Below are 14,135 nucleotides of genomic sequence, written 5' to 3'. Positions count from 1 at the left end.
CTCCCCTCTGAGCCAGCAACCCCACTCCTAGATGTATATATTGATGCAATTCCAATAAAAGTCTCAACAGATAAGTTTTGTGAAACTGGAAAATCTCATTTTAAAATGTGTGTGGACTTGTGAAGAACAATGTGGAGGGACTTGGCTTCCAGATAGCGCAACCTATAACAAAGTTATGTAACTAGGAGAGTGTAGGACAGGTGCAGAAAGAGACAAATAGACCAATGGAACAGAAAAGAGACAAGAAATGGTGACATGACAAGAGGTGTTGCAGACCAGTAGGGAAAGGACACACTTGCACTTAGGGCAACTGGGCATACTGGGAATCAAAACAGAAACCAAGACTGGTCACAGGTGAAGGCACACAGGCTATCGAAACTATGGCAGCCAGAGAACTTCAGAGGCAGGGAGTCCTCAAGCAAAATGTAGTTGAAGTTTTTCCTGAAGCCAAGCTCAGAGTGGAAAAGTACTGGGAAGGCAAATGGGCTGACTCTGAGGAGGGCTGGTCATACAGCTGGTCTTCTTTTCAACATGCGCTCGCCTGTTTCTGGCCGGCTAGTTCCAGTTCAGTGTGCTCAGTGCTCAGAATGAGGCCTTGCTCCCGAGAATTTATTGCTTCTTGGAATTTATTGCAGCTATCTGCTTTTCTAAATTCCTAGAACTGCTTTGAGGCACAGAAATTTAGTTCAGAGTTCACGACTGGAAAAACATCGTTTCTCACAATTTTCTTTAAAAACTAAAATTAGACTTGATCTCACCTCAAAGAAAACTTTATCCCGAGGAGCTGAAGGATGTAAAGGTGAAAGGCAAAACTGTTAAACTTTTAGAAGACAACATGGGAGACGTCCTTTATGACTTTTGCGTGGAAAGGGGTCCTTAAACAGATGCAAGGAAAATCATCGCCAAATCACAAAAACCACCACAATATTGTAAAGTCACTAGCCTCCAATTAAAATAAAAAAATTATCGCCAAATCAGACAACATTAAAATCAAAATACAACCCTCAGAATGAGGGATGGTATGTTCCACATTTCTAGCCTACAACATATTAGTATACTGAGTATACAAAGAAGTCCTACTGATCAGTAAGGAATAAATGAAGCTAAAATTAGAAAAATGGGTGCAATTCATTAACAGGCATTTCATAGGAGAGAGATAAATGTCCTATCAACAGGAGAAAAGATCTTCAATGTCATCAGTTGTCAGGGAAATGCCAAGTAAGAAAACAATAAGATACTATTTTCTATCCACCAGATTGGAAAAAAAAAAAAATGAAGACTATGATGTTATACAGAGAAGGCAATGGCACCCCACTCCAGTACTTTTGCCTGGAAAATCCCATGGACGGAGGAGCCTGGTAGGCTGCAGTCCATGGGGTCGCTAAGAGTCGGACACAACTGGGCGACTTCACTTTCACTTTTCACTTTCATGCATTGGAGAAGGAAATGGCAACCCACTCCAGTGTTCTTGCCTGGAGAATCCCAGGGACGGGGGAGCCTGGTAGGCTACCGTCTATGGGGTCACACAGAGTCGGACACGACTGAAGTGACTTAGCATAGCATAGCATAGCATAGCATGATGTTATATCTTCTCAAGGGTGTGGGGTTATGGGGGCACTTGGCCTTTGATTCAGAAAGGCAATCACAGATGACACTCTTCAGAGAGACTCTTGCACGTGTATCCTACTAGACATGTGCAGTAATACTTCTGGAGGCTTTATTCAGAATAGAAAAGACAGAAACAACACACATGTCTATCCACCGTCAATGGGCTAAATGAGTAGAGGTCTTTTCATACAGTTGGGTTACAAAGGGGTCACTGCAGCTCCAGGCATCCACGTGGCAGAAGCTCAAAACCAAAAAGAAGAAAAGCACAGAAGAGAGTGCACGCCTGTGGTTTCATTTTCAGAAAACTTAAAAACAGGCAAGGCTCTGGCATGAGGAGACTGGATGAGGATTACAGGGGGTGGGGAGGGGGGGTGGTGAAGAGGGGCTGCTGATCCTAAAGGGGAGAAGGACTGTGAATGTGTCCGCTTTGTGTAGTCTCCAAACTGTACACCTTTGACTTGTGCTCTTTGCTGTAGGTAGGTTATATTGCAAAAGAGAAGCTTGAAAAGTCTGGGGCAGCAAGTTTAGGGAGACTTCAGGAATTTGTAAAATCCCAGCAAAATTAAATAGTGGATTGCCTAACATAACTGGCATGGACTGCAGCCTACCAGGCTTCTCTGTCCATGGGATTTGCCAGGCAAGAGTACTGGAGTGGGTTGCCATTGCCTTCTCCAAACTGGCAAAAACATAAAGCAAATCAAGGACACAACAGAATATTCAAGAGAACAGGAGGGGGAGGTCTGTGAGCCTTGCACAAGTGTGGCATGGTAGCACGCCTGCAGCCTCTGACCCAGCCATTCCCCATTCAGCAATTTGCCTTAAGGAACAACGTGAGCAAGATAAAAAGGACTGTGAAGGTGTGTGTAAGGAGGCAGCTTAGATTTCCCTCCCCAGCCCCCATGTGCTGCTTAGTGGGGGAAAATGTAAGTTCACGTCCTGGCTGATTGAAAGCTCAACACAACCTGGTCAGTTCAACTTCCTCTTCAAGTCTGATCAAAGGATGGTCTCCTCCCACTGAGTGGAGTCTGAGACGGAGGGTGTGTGCTGGGATCTCACCCCTGTATCAGTCAGAACATCCTTTTGATACATGAGGCAGGGTGCTCAGGGCTGGTACACTGGGATAACCCTGAGGGATGGGATGGGGAGGGAGGTGGGAGGGAGAGTCAGGATGGGGAACACCCGTACACCCATGGCTGATTCATGTCAATATAGGGCAAAAACCACCACAATATTGTAAAGTAATTAGCCTCCAATTAAAATTAAAAAAAAAAGAAAACAAGTATACAACTCACTAGTTTTTAATAAATTAACAGATTTGTGTCAGCTTTCCAGTTTTTATATACCTATGCTGTTTAAGTTGCATGTAATTTAAATAATTCTTAAGTGTCTATTTACCTCAAGAATAAATGATAAGTATATTAAAAAAAAAATAACACCTGTTCGGTATTTCTCTTTGCATTTTTTGAGGCAGTAAATTCCTAACCTCCTGTGGTTTGCCCAGACACCAGCCCCTGGCTTGCTCAGGCGCAAAGTCCAGGAGGCATTCTCTAAGCTTCAGTTCTTTCCCACTCCTCATCCAATCACTGTTCAAATCCTGATGGCTCTCACTTCTCCCTCCGTCCAGATTCTGACACTGACTGCAACTCTGCCAATCCCTACCTTGGTGCCAACAAGGCTATGTCTCGCCTGGATTTTGGCAAACCTCCTGGCTGGTCTCCCTGCTTTGGACCCTATCAACATGGCGACTGAGATGACCCTTTAAAAACACCCATCAAATGACTTTCCCCACATTCCATGGGCTCCAAGGAGAACCCAGATCTTTTCTGAGGCCCACCAGGTCTTAACTCTGCCCCGGGCAGACTCTCACCCTAGCCCACTGGTGCTGCTGTGTCTTCCACTCTAGCCAAGCTCGCTGTCTGCCTTGTTACTTGGTCAGAACAGGAGGTGTGCCATAGTGTTCACGGAGTGAGTGATTTCCAACTCGGAACAGCAACTTCAGTGCAGTTCAGTTCAGTCGCCCAGTCGTGTCCGACTCTGTGATCCCATGTACTGCAGCACACCAGGCCTCCCTGTCCATCACCAACTCCCAGAGTTTACCCAAACCCCTGTCCATTGAGTTGGTGATGCCATTCAACCATCTCATCCTCTGTTGTCCCCTTCTCCTCCCGCCTTCAACCTTTTCCAGCATCAGGGTCTTTTCCAATGAGTCAGTTCTTTGCATCAGGTGGCCACAGCCAAGAGGAAAGCAAATGAATAATGTGTAAAACTATCACCTGCATTACATGTATAATAGTGAACAAGGAGGAACACCCTAGGGCTTCCCTGGTGGCTCAGCTGGTAAAGAATCTGCCTGCAGTGTGAGAGACCTGGATTCGATCCCTGGGTTAGGAAGATCCCATGGGAGAAGGGAAAGGCTACCCACTCCAGTATTCTGGCCTGGAGAATTCCATGGACTGTATAGTGCATGGGGTAAGTTATTATGGAGTGGTGATTAAATGACTTCAGTTGAATTCACTGCAAGAAATACTATGCGGCACTTACTGACACAGAAAGATAGCCACCATGTGTCACAGAGTGAAGGAAAAATTAGGCTACAAAATATGATAGGTTGGTGAAAGAAAGGATCTCAGTGAGTGACTTTCTGTGATTGTGTATACATCAGCATTCACTCCATTAAAAAAGCCCATGTTTACATTTGTTTCAGAAATGCCTGTTCTACTCTTTTGTGCAAATCCATGTTAGCCTGTGAAAGGCTCTTAGAAGTGCTGGAGCAAAGAAATACATTTACATTTATTTAATTCAGCATCTCTCCAGCCTAATTGGCCACACAGTCTTATTGTCTCATAACATTTATTATAATGAAGCTATTACTTTGAGAACAGATTTTGGGAAACTGTTAATATAAGAATAGAAAAAAGTTTGAAAGAAGATACACCAAGATGTAAAGAATGTTTGTTTCTGGGTGCTAGAATTATGGGTATTTTCTCTTCTTTCTATATTTTATGATTTTTTTTTTTTTTGCGATAAGTATGTATTATTTGGGGCTTCTCAGATGGCTCAGTGGGAAAGAATTTGCCTTCCAATGCAGGAGACAAGGAGAAGGCAATGGCACCCCACTCCAGTACTCTTGCCTGGAAAATCCCATGGATGGAGGAGCCTGGTAGGCTGCAGTACATGGGGTCGCTAGGAGTCGGACACGACTGAGCGACTTTCTTTTCACTTTTCACTTTCATGCATTGGAGAAGGAAATGGCAACCCACTCCAGTGCTCTTGCCTGGAGAATCCCAGGGACGGGGGAGCCTGGTGGGCTGCCTTCTATGGGGTCGCACAGAGTCAGACACGACTGAAGTGACTTAGCAGCAGCAGCAGCAGCAGGAAACAAAGGTTCGGTCCCTGGATTGGGAAGATCCCCTGGAGGAGGAAATGACAACCCAGTCCAGTATTCTTGTCTGGAAAATTCCACAGACAGAGGAGCCTGATGGGCTACAGTCCATGAGGTCACAGAGAGTCAGACACAACTGAGCATGATGTATGATTTTATAATTAAAACAGTAATGAGTCTCTTATCATTTTGTTTCAATTGCATGTTTTAAAGGAGAAAATAAAGGCAAAGATCGTTTAAGATGTAAGATGATTTAATTTTACCTGGTAGATACTTCCTTATTGTACACAAATATCACACTCTCCACTCTCTTGGAATCCAGCAAGCTAAGCATTACACTTGTCCATTGAATCTTCTCATACTTCATTGGACTGGTTCACCTATTAGAACACTGGGAAAGGAAGAGACAATGATGACTGCTGAAGTGAATTTAAATTCCAACACACTGTATTGGTCTGCAGAGTTACTTTGTCATTATATCACCTTTTCCAAGATAGGATTTTGGACTGCTTTTTGTGTTAGTATGAACCAAGTGATTTCATATCGTGAAAAGGCTTTCATGACTTGAGAAAGTAAGAGTGTGGGATTGGATGTAGAGGTAGAGTAGAAGTAAGTTCAGATAGTTTTTCTTGTTTTGAAGTTTCTTTTTAAAAACTTCCTAATTAAACAATTTGTTTTGTTGTGGAAAGATTGAAAAGGGCAGACAAAAATAAACCTGAAACTAAGTAACAACAACAATCGTGATTATTAAAATCACCTATTCACTCTCTGAAGGAGATAACCAATGTCCAAATCTTTGGTTAGATCCTTCAAGGATTTTTCTTTCCCTGGAAGTAGTTTTTTCACAATAAATTGGCTGGAATTGTATATCCTCCATTACAATAGGTGTTTTTTTCACTCAACAGTATTTCATGACTCTGATTCCATGGGATTAGTATGAATGTTCACGGCTTACTTTAACCAGCCAAGAATCATTTCAGTTGGTTCTATTCCTTTACTAGTGAAAACCATACTAAAAATTCCTTATACAAGTATTTCTGCATCTCATGATTGCCACCAGAGAGGTGAGAATTCTCCAGGCTTCAGTGGGGATTTGCTTAGCTACCCAGTGGCTATCCCAAGCCTTCATTGTAGCCACCACTAATGCTTATAGAGGGTTAATAAAGAGGCACAGAGAAACTGCTTGCGGTCCTTACTGTGAAATGTAATCATAGAAAATCAAGTATTAGTGCCAGTCCACAGTGGGCTCAGTCCCAAGTGCCCATCTTTCTGTGTGATTTGAGACTCAAGCTTTCCTTTGTTTCCACCACATGTGACAAAATTATGCCTTGAAGTATTTGTTTCTGTTGTATTATTTTGGTCCTTTTTCTACCAAAAAATTCATGGATATGTCTCCTACATCTATCATTTTTTTATCTAATCTTACTTTCACTGAAGTCTTTGTTTATTTGATAGAGCCAGCTTTGGGGGTCCTGCTTTCCCTATCTCCTTTTATATTTTGTCATCCACGTCTTTTTTTTACCCCCTCTTAACGTCCTTGCTTGTTCCCAGCAAAGGTTTATTGGTTTTTCTCCCCAGGCTGAGCCATTTACTTCAAAGAAGGAAGTCTTTCTCTTGGCATGTTGCCTAACTATCTTCACAGAAATCCTTCAGATGTTTCTGAGGCAGCTGGCCTGCCGGCTGGAGTTGGAGCCACAAGGACTTAAAAGATACAGAATTGCGTGCATCTTGGTTTGACTCCCGGCTCTTGCAGTTTCGACATGCAATCTTCCTCTGGGCTTGGCAAGGAGGGACAGGATTGGTGAATACAGAGCCTGTACTTCCTGGGGTGGCCTAAATCCTGCAGCTGCCACTCAAGGTGTACTGATAAAGGGAAGAGCACTCCGAAGGGGCCACTCAAGGCCTTGCTGTGCTTGCAAGAAAGTTCAGCTTCTCCCTTCCCCGCTGCCCTGCACGGGCGTGGATCCCTGATAAGGGATCCTGATAAGATGCTGCACACTCCCACTGCCCAGCCTGTTTCCAGAGTGTTTGCTGGTCTCAAGTCCTGGTGTGGCTCCTCTCGGGAAAAAGAACTTTGAACTGAAATCAACCCATGTGCCCCTGATCACCACCTCTGCCATCTTCCATACAGTGAAGGAACAGGAAGTGGACAACTGCCATCAACCCTCCCTTTGGAAAAGAGGAAGACTGGGAGGCATGTAACAGTCCCTGCTCTGTAGTCATTCTGGAATCCTGCTGGTCAGACACTCAGCACGCAAACTCTTCCATCAAATTGAGCTCCCTGGCCCACCAGGGCCCATCCTCTGGGAGGCTCCTCTGGTCTACTGTTCCCTGCGGCTGCATCTGAAGTGTCAGGGAGAAAGCCTCCTAGGGGCCTTCAGAGCCCCTGTCCTTCTCAGGTCCAAATACTGCTTTACAGCTCAAACAACAAATAAGCTCACTGAGTTCTGTGTGGCTCCAATCAGTCTAGTGTGCTGAGAACCATATCCAACTTTGCTTCCCAGACATGGTTCTCCATCCATGGGTGTCTTGAGGTTGTCAGGAACCACACCCTTCACCTGATCTTTGACCACAGCCACTTGATTAGATTCTTCAGTTTGAAAACAGCCGTCCCCTACACAAAGCCTTTTCAATCCAAGTTTCTCTACGTGGGCTCTGTCTCACCTCAGAGTCCTGATACAGCAGGCTGTAATTATTCAATCGTGTTATTTCTCTCTCTCTAGTAACCAGTACAGAGACTGGCAAGTGGTCGTCTCTTAGCTAAATACTGATTAAATTAATGAAATTGAGGCTTGTCTTGGCTTCCCCGGTGGCTCAGCTGGTAAAGAATCTGCCTGCATTGCGGGAGACCTGGGTTTGATCCCTGGCTTGGGAAGATTCCCCTGGAAGAGTCCCTTCCCATGGGAGAAGGGAAAGGCTACCCACTCCAGTATTCTGGCCTGGAGAATTCCATGGACTGTATAGTCCATGGGGTTGCAAAGAGTCAGACACGAATGAGTGACCTTTACTAATTAGGTAAGCTTAAGTGTTTGGTTAGAGATTTCAAGAATCTCTGTGGCTTCACGTGATTTAATAGTAAATATTTTGGTCCATTTTTGAGGCAATGAAGTGAAGTTGCTCAGTCATGTCCAACTCTTTGCAACCCCATGGACTGTAGCCTACCAGGCTCCTCCGTCCATGAGATTTTCCTGGCAAGAATACTGGAGTGGGTTGCCATTTCTTTCTCCAGGAGATCTTCCCGACCCGGGGATTGAACCCGGGTCTCCTGCATTATAGGCAGACACTTTACCGTCTGAGCCACCAAGGAAGTCCAGGCAATAGAGAAGAGTTAATCATTTGTTTATCATGTATGATTCCTATACCCAAGGGAAGGATAATTAGAAATTAATTAAGTTACTAAAAAAAAAAAAGATCAGTTGCAAATACCGGTCTTTAAATGTCACCTGTCAAGGGATGGAGCAGAATGGAGAAAAAAAGAGAACGTGGAGGAGAATTTTTCAAAGAGGGGGTCACATGGCCATTCCTGCCTCTCCCTAGGTACATGTTCCCTCCCTTCCCTCCTCTTCCAGAAGCTTACGTGAGGCAGCAGAGGATCCCCAGTACTGCTGACATAATAAGAAAAATAAAAATGGCTGCTGGAGGGATGTGGCTCCTGATGAGATTGCAGAGATAATCCTTGAAGTTGCTCAGCCAGGACCTGGAATTTTCTGCAGGAAGAGAACAGATGTTCACTGAGTTAATAATGAAGTTGGGATACAAACTCTGGTTCAAGTTCAGAGTTGTCCCAGATCTGACATTCTTATAGTGGCCCAGGGCTCATATTTTTAATGACACTGTTAAGCTAAGTGGTTAAAGGAATACACATTTGGAAAAAAAAAGTGTATCCTCAGATGGTTTCATCTTTGCCTCTGGTATGTCAAACAGGAGCAATTATCTCCATGAATCAATGTGGAACTTTGTGAGAAAGGAGCTTGATTTCATAACTACCTGCCTAGAGGGTGTTTGGGAGGCAAAGGCCCCTGCATGTCTGGTGAAGAGAAGAGACAGTCACCAGCCCCAGAAGCACCCAGAGGGGACAAACAGGCCTTGGAAGCTGGCAGAAGGAACTTCACAGAGTCTGGTGATCAAGGAGAGAGGTAGGGTAAACACACGTGTCTGTGACCTGAAGTCACGAGGGGTCACTGCTCACCACAATTCACTTTCCAGTGCCGGGAAGGACTCAAGCAACACACTGGGCTCTGGGAGCACCTAAGTTTCGGGTCAGTGACCTATTAGCATTGGCTAATTTTGCTAATTTTACATTTTGCTTCCTTCCTCAAGTCCTTCCTGACCCCTCCCCCGCAAACAACTGTAATTCTCCCTTTGTCCTCAGGGCGCATTTGTCATATTTCATGGAAGGTTGACACCTATGGGTGGGGCTGCCCACCTGTGAATGCCTAATCCATGTCATTTAGCACACGGATTGGTGCACGGTAGGTGGGCTCGTGTTGGTTGAACTAAATTGAACCCAACCAGGAATAATGGACATGAAGATTAAAATAAAATAATAAAATAAAATAAAAATAATGAAGATTATTTTTAAATACAAAATCAGTTTTTCCTGACCTTCGATGGGAATCTTAGGTCCTATGGAGGCCGGAACTTGCATCATAACGGCAAACACACGCACTGAGTGTTGTGGCAGTGACACAGAGGAAGCAACAGTCTCCAGCAAGAGGCAAGTCAGAGAGCACAGCAGAAATGTGATGCTCAGCAGCTTCAGGGCTTCTACAGACTCCCCTGTGCCAAGGCCAGATGGTTTTTCCCTTGGCTCTTTGCAAGCCTGCTTTGTCTGAAAAGTTAAAAACGATGGTTTAGTTTTTTATCACAAAACTACAGCTGTTAACGAACATAAAAATCCACTGACTGACACTGCTGAATCCTGAACACAGTTTCCCAAGCAAAAGACATTCTGCATCCAAGAAAGAACACAGGACAGAAATTTACCGAGCTTCAGCAGATGAGACACCTGCCGTTCCCTCCTAACCAGGTCCCCCTTCAGCCTTCTCCAGCTCAATGAGTGGGAAACACTGTAAGTCGTTCAGGCCAAAATTGGTGTTGTCTTTGACTCCATTTTTTCAGTCCCACATCTTTTTTTGTGTGTGTTTTGCTTTGTTGTTGAGTTTATTACTGCATGCATGCTAAGTTGCTTCAGTCGTGTCTGACTCTCTGCGACCCTGTGGACAGCAGCCCATCAAGCTCCTCTGTCCATGGGATTCTCCAGGCAAGAATACAGGAGTGGGTTGCCATTTCCTTCTCCCGATAGGTACCTAGTCCCTGAAATTCTACTTGTGGTGTTAGTGCCCAGGGTTTATTTCTAAATCAGCAAATAAGCAGTGTAAACGGTTAACCTGGTATAGATTTCATGGGATCAGGGGGCACAGTCCGTCATGGGGGTGGCCCAGGAATTCTGCAGTCAGTGCAGCTGATGTGAAGGGAGTCACAGGTCACAAGAGTTTATAGCTTCCTGCTTTCTGCCATTTTTATGATGATTAGGGACCAAGTCCACTGACTACCACATAAGCAAATTCCATGCTGTGCAGTGGTAAGTTCCCATCACACATGTGCCTGTTTGAGTCAGCTTTGTTGACGAAACTTGGGAGAAAATAGAAGTATATTTTTGCAGAAACTGTGTGGTTTGGGGTCTAACAGCTGATCTATCAGAAGAATTGGGTCGGCTTGGTCTCTAAAGTGTATCCATATCTTGCCACTTTTCACCACCTCCACTGCTACCCATCGTCTGTCTCTCTCTTATCATCCTTGCCTCTTTTCAGCTTCTTCTCCACTGAACAGCCAAGGAGATGTCACTTTGTTGTAAGTCAGATTGGGCCCTACAAACTGCCCTGATCTCATGTCTTATCATCTCCTTTTGATCACTCCACCTCAGTCTCATTTCCTCAAGAACAAGCCACGCACGCTCCTCTCTCTTTGGTTCACATAGGCTGCTCAGGTGCTCAATAATATTTTTTTTGAATGAATAAATGGATGGGCAGACTTTTTTCATTGCTGATCATCCCCACCCCCTTTTTACTTATTACATACAACCCAACAGTCTAGAAAAGTTTAGTTATAAAAAGATACCATTTTCTCAGCCATCCTTGCTGCTAGTAACGGCTACAGGCCCCACTTTTGGACACTGAAGCATAATGGAGATTTGATGGGTGGCTTCTGGGAAAACTTTCTGCTGTCTTGGGAAAAGATATGGTGCTACCGTTTACCATTTATTCTGCCTTGAACATTCTCTAAGTGTTACCTGAACTGGAGGAGTCATCTTGTGATCAGCAGGAAAAGCATGAGAAGATGACCTGGATTTGGCTTTGACAATTTTAGGCCATGAAACCTACACCTTTATCTGCCCACCTCTCAACTGCTAGCTCTGTGAAAAATAAACTCGTATCCGAGCTTTCTATTACTTAAGACATTTACAACTGATATACTCAACCACTGCTGAGACCTGTGTCAGGTAGGGAGGTGAAGAAGCCAGTGAATCTGGCCTCAGTCTTCAGAAGAAGCTGACCTGAGCCTTCTTTTAAGGCTTCTGAAATTCCAAATAGAATTCTCTTCCCTTTTATGATATCATTGACTGCACTTGACCTTCCCCCAGTCTCTATCTGACAACTAAGCATACAGATGTTTTCTTCAGTCTATGTGGAAACATCTGTGCTGATACTAAAACCCATCTTTATGGTAGTCGTATCCTCTTGGCTTGAAGAATTCTAAGATATTTTGTTTGCCACATGGCATCAACTACACCATAAAATAGTGCATATATGGCAGTTTAATAGATGGCATTTCATTTCAGTGGGGAAAAAGGGATGGTTTAATACAATGATTGGTTATTCATTTGAATGTACTCACTGAAGTTAGAGTCATACACACAAAAAAATTCTAGATGGATCAAAGACTAAACAAAAATAGAACCATACACGTGTTGGAATAAAACATGAGTTTTTGTAATATGGGTATGAAAAAATTTACTCTGAACATGTTGTAAAACCCCAAAGCCATAGGTGTAACTACTGATAAATTTATTGCATAAAAATGTAAAGCTTTCATACAGAAAAACATTGTAAAGAAAGATCAAACATTAATGACAAATTAAGTGAAAAATTCCATAACATGTAAGACAAATAATAGGTTAATGTTAACGTACAAAGAACTGTTGTTACAAATCAAATTTTTAAAAAGGATGATCAGATCCATAGAACTGGCATAAATGATGTATTAGTCAGAAAAGCAATGGATAAATAAATTGTCCTCAATATTCATTGGAAGGACTGATACTGAAGCTGAAACTCCAATACTTTGGCCACCTGATGCAAAGAACTGACTCATTTGAAAAGACCCTGATGCTGGGAAGATTGAAGGCGGGAGGAGAATGGGACAACAGAGGATGAGATGGTTGGATGGCATGACCGACTCAATGGACACGAACTCCGGGAGTTGATGATGGACAGGGAGGCCTCGCGTACTGCAGTCCATGGGGTCGCAAAAAGTCGGACATGACTGAGCAACTGAACTGAACTGAAATAAATTGTAATGTATAATGGATTGAAACTGAATGTGAAAGTCACTCAATCGTGCCCGACTTTTTGCAACTCCATGGAATTCTCCAGGCCAGAATACTGGGGTGGGTAGCCTTTTCCTTCTCCAGGGGATCTTTCCAACCCAGGGATCAAACCCAGGTCTCCCACACTGCAGGCAGATTGCACTCAGATTACCAGCTGAGCCACAAGGGAAGCCATAATGGATTACTATACAGCAATTAAAATAAGCCACTAGGAAATATATACAAGGGTTGTTTCCTGTTTGGAGCTGTTTCGAATAGTGCTGCCCTGTCTCTTGTTTCACGTGGCAATTCTGGGTCTAGGTCATTACCCAACAGAATTGTCATAGGGTATCTGTATGCTCAACTTTTGTAGATAATGTCAGATTGTTTTCCAAAATAATTATACCAGTTTGAGTTTATTTTTGTATATGGTATGAGGAAATGTTCTAATTTCATTCTTTTACATGTAGCTGTCCAGTTTTGCCACACAACTTATTGAAGAGACTGTGTTTTGCCCATTGTATATTATTGCCTCTTTTGTCAAAGATAAGGTGCCAATAGGCACATGACTTTATTTCTAGGCTATCTATCCTGTTGCATTAGTCTATATTTCTGTTTTTGTGCCAGTACCATACTGTTTTGATGACTGTAACTTTGTAATACAGTCTGAAGGCGGGGAGCCTGATTCCTCCAGTTTTGCTCTTTTTTTCTCAAGATTGTTTTGGCCGTTCATGGTCTTTTGTGTTTCCACATAAATTTTAGAGTTGTTTGTTCTAGTTCTGGAAAAATGCCATGGGTATTTTGATAAAGATTGCCTTAAATTTGTAGATTGCCTTGGGTAGCGTGGTCATTTTAACAATATTAATGTTTCCAATCCATGAACACAGTGTCTTTTGTCCATCTGTCTGTGTCATCTTCAAATTCTTTTATCAGGGTCTTGTAGGTTTCTGAGTACAGGTCCTCCATTAGCCAAAGTATTTGGGGGACAAATGAAACCACTAAAGTCCTAAAAGTGATCCCAGGACATCTTGGCGATACAAATGCAGCATCTACCTCTCAAATCCACTCATTTCTCACATTAGGCTCACCAGATTCTGCCACAGCTTCTCCAGGATTCTGGTTGGTCACAACTTCTAGAAAACGTATAAAAGGGGGATTAGTGGGATGTGCCAGAGCCCAGACTGCTGCCTTAATCCTAAGAGATGCCTGAATGAATCACTTGAGTGCCAAGCATATTTGTCTTTGCTTTTCCTGTGTACCAGCCATCCTGAATACTCAGAAACATCAGGGTTTATTACTCTTTCTAAAGTGGAAATGCGCATCTGTGAGAAAAGAAAGAGAACAGTGCTAATGGGTGTCAAGATTAAACATCTCTCTCTCTCTCTCTGCTACTGGATCAAGGTTACACTTCTAATTTTTTTAAATGTTAACTTCACCTCATAACATATCACTTTTTGCTGCATTTTACATGAAATCTGGTTTTCTAACTCACTCGGTTGTTTTTCTAAGCTGTCTATCTTGCCATTCAGTGGCTCAATTTGTTTCTGTAAAATTCCA

The 14,135-nt window shown here is 43.3% G+C and overlaps 1 protein-coding gene and 1 non-coding gene across 2 annotated transcripts; both read right to left on the bottom strand.

The window, feature by feature from the left end:
* Window positions 1-5,237: 5,237 nt before the first annotated feature.
* On the bottom strand, window positions 5,238-11,300 carry SMIM9 (small integral membrane protein 9). Its single transcript, XM_055565274.1, has 4 exons — window positions 11,283-11,300; window positions 9,596-9,821; window positions 8,568-8,697; window positions 5,238-5,381 (listed from the first exon to the last, which is right to left on the bottom strand). Exons 1-4 carry the CDS (start codon window positions 11,298-11,300, stop codon window positions 5,354-5,356), a joined length of 402 nt encoding a protein of 133 aa, XP_055421249.1. The 3' UTR covers window positions 5,238-5,353.
* On the bottom strand, window positions 8,226-8,297 carry TRNAY-AUA (transfer RNA tyrosine (anticodon AUA)). The gene has a single exon. It is a non-coding gene; the product is annotated as a tRNA-Tyr (tRNA).
* Window positions 11,301-14,135: the final 2,835 nt, after the last annotated feature.

The sequence above is a fragment of the Bubalus kerabau genome, chromosome X, assembly GCF_029407905.1.
Source record: "Bubalus kerabau isolate K-KA32 ecotype Philippines breed swamp buffalo chromosome X, PCC_UOA_SB_1v2, whole genome shotgun sequence".
NCBI lineage: Eukaryota > Metazoa > Chordata > Mammalia > Artiodactyla > Bovidae > Bubalus > Bubalus kerabau.
The sequence above is the reverse complement of the archived record's forward strand: the minus strand, read 5'-3'. Positions and strand labels throughout refer to the sequence as shown.

Coding starts and splice junctions, on each gene's coding strand:
- SMIM9 (XM_055565274.1), bottom strand. Junction 8,698..9,595: donor ACCTAAGATTCCCATCGAAG/GTCAGGAAAAAC, acceptor CTCTTCCTGCAG/AAAATTCCAGGTCCTGGCTG. Junction 5,382..8,567: donor GGGATCCTCTGCTGCCTCAC/GTAAGCTTCTGG, acceptor TTCCTTTCCCAG/TGTTCTAATAGGTGAACCAG.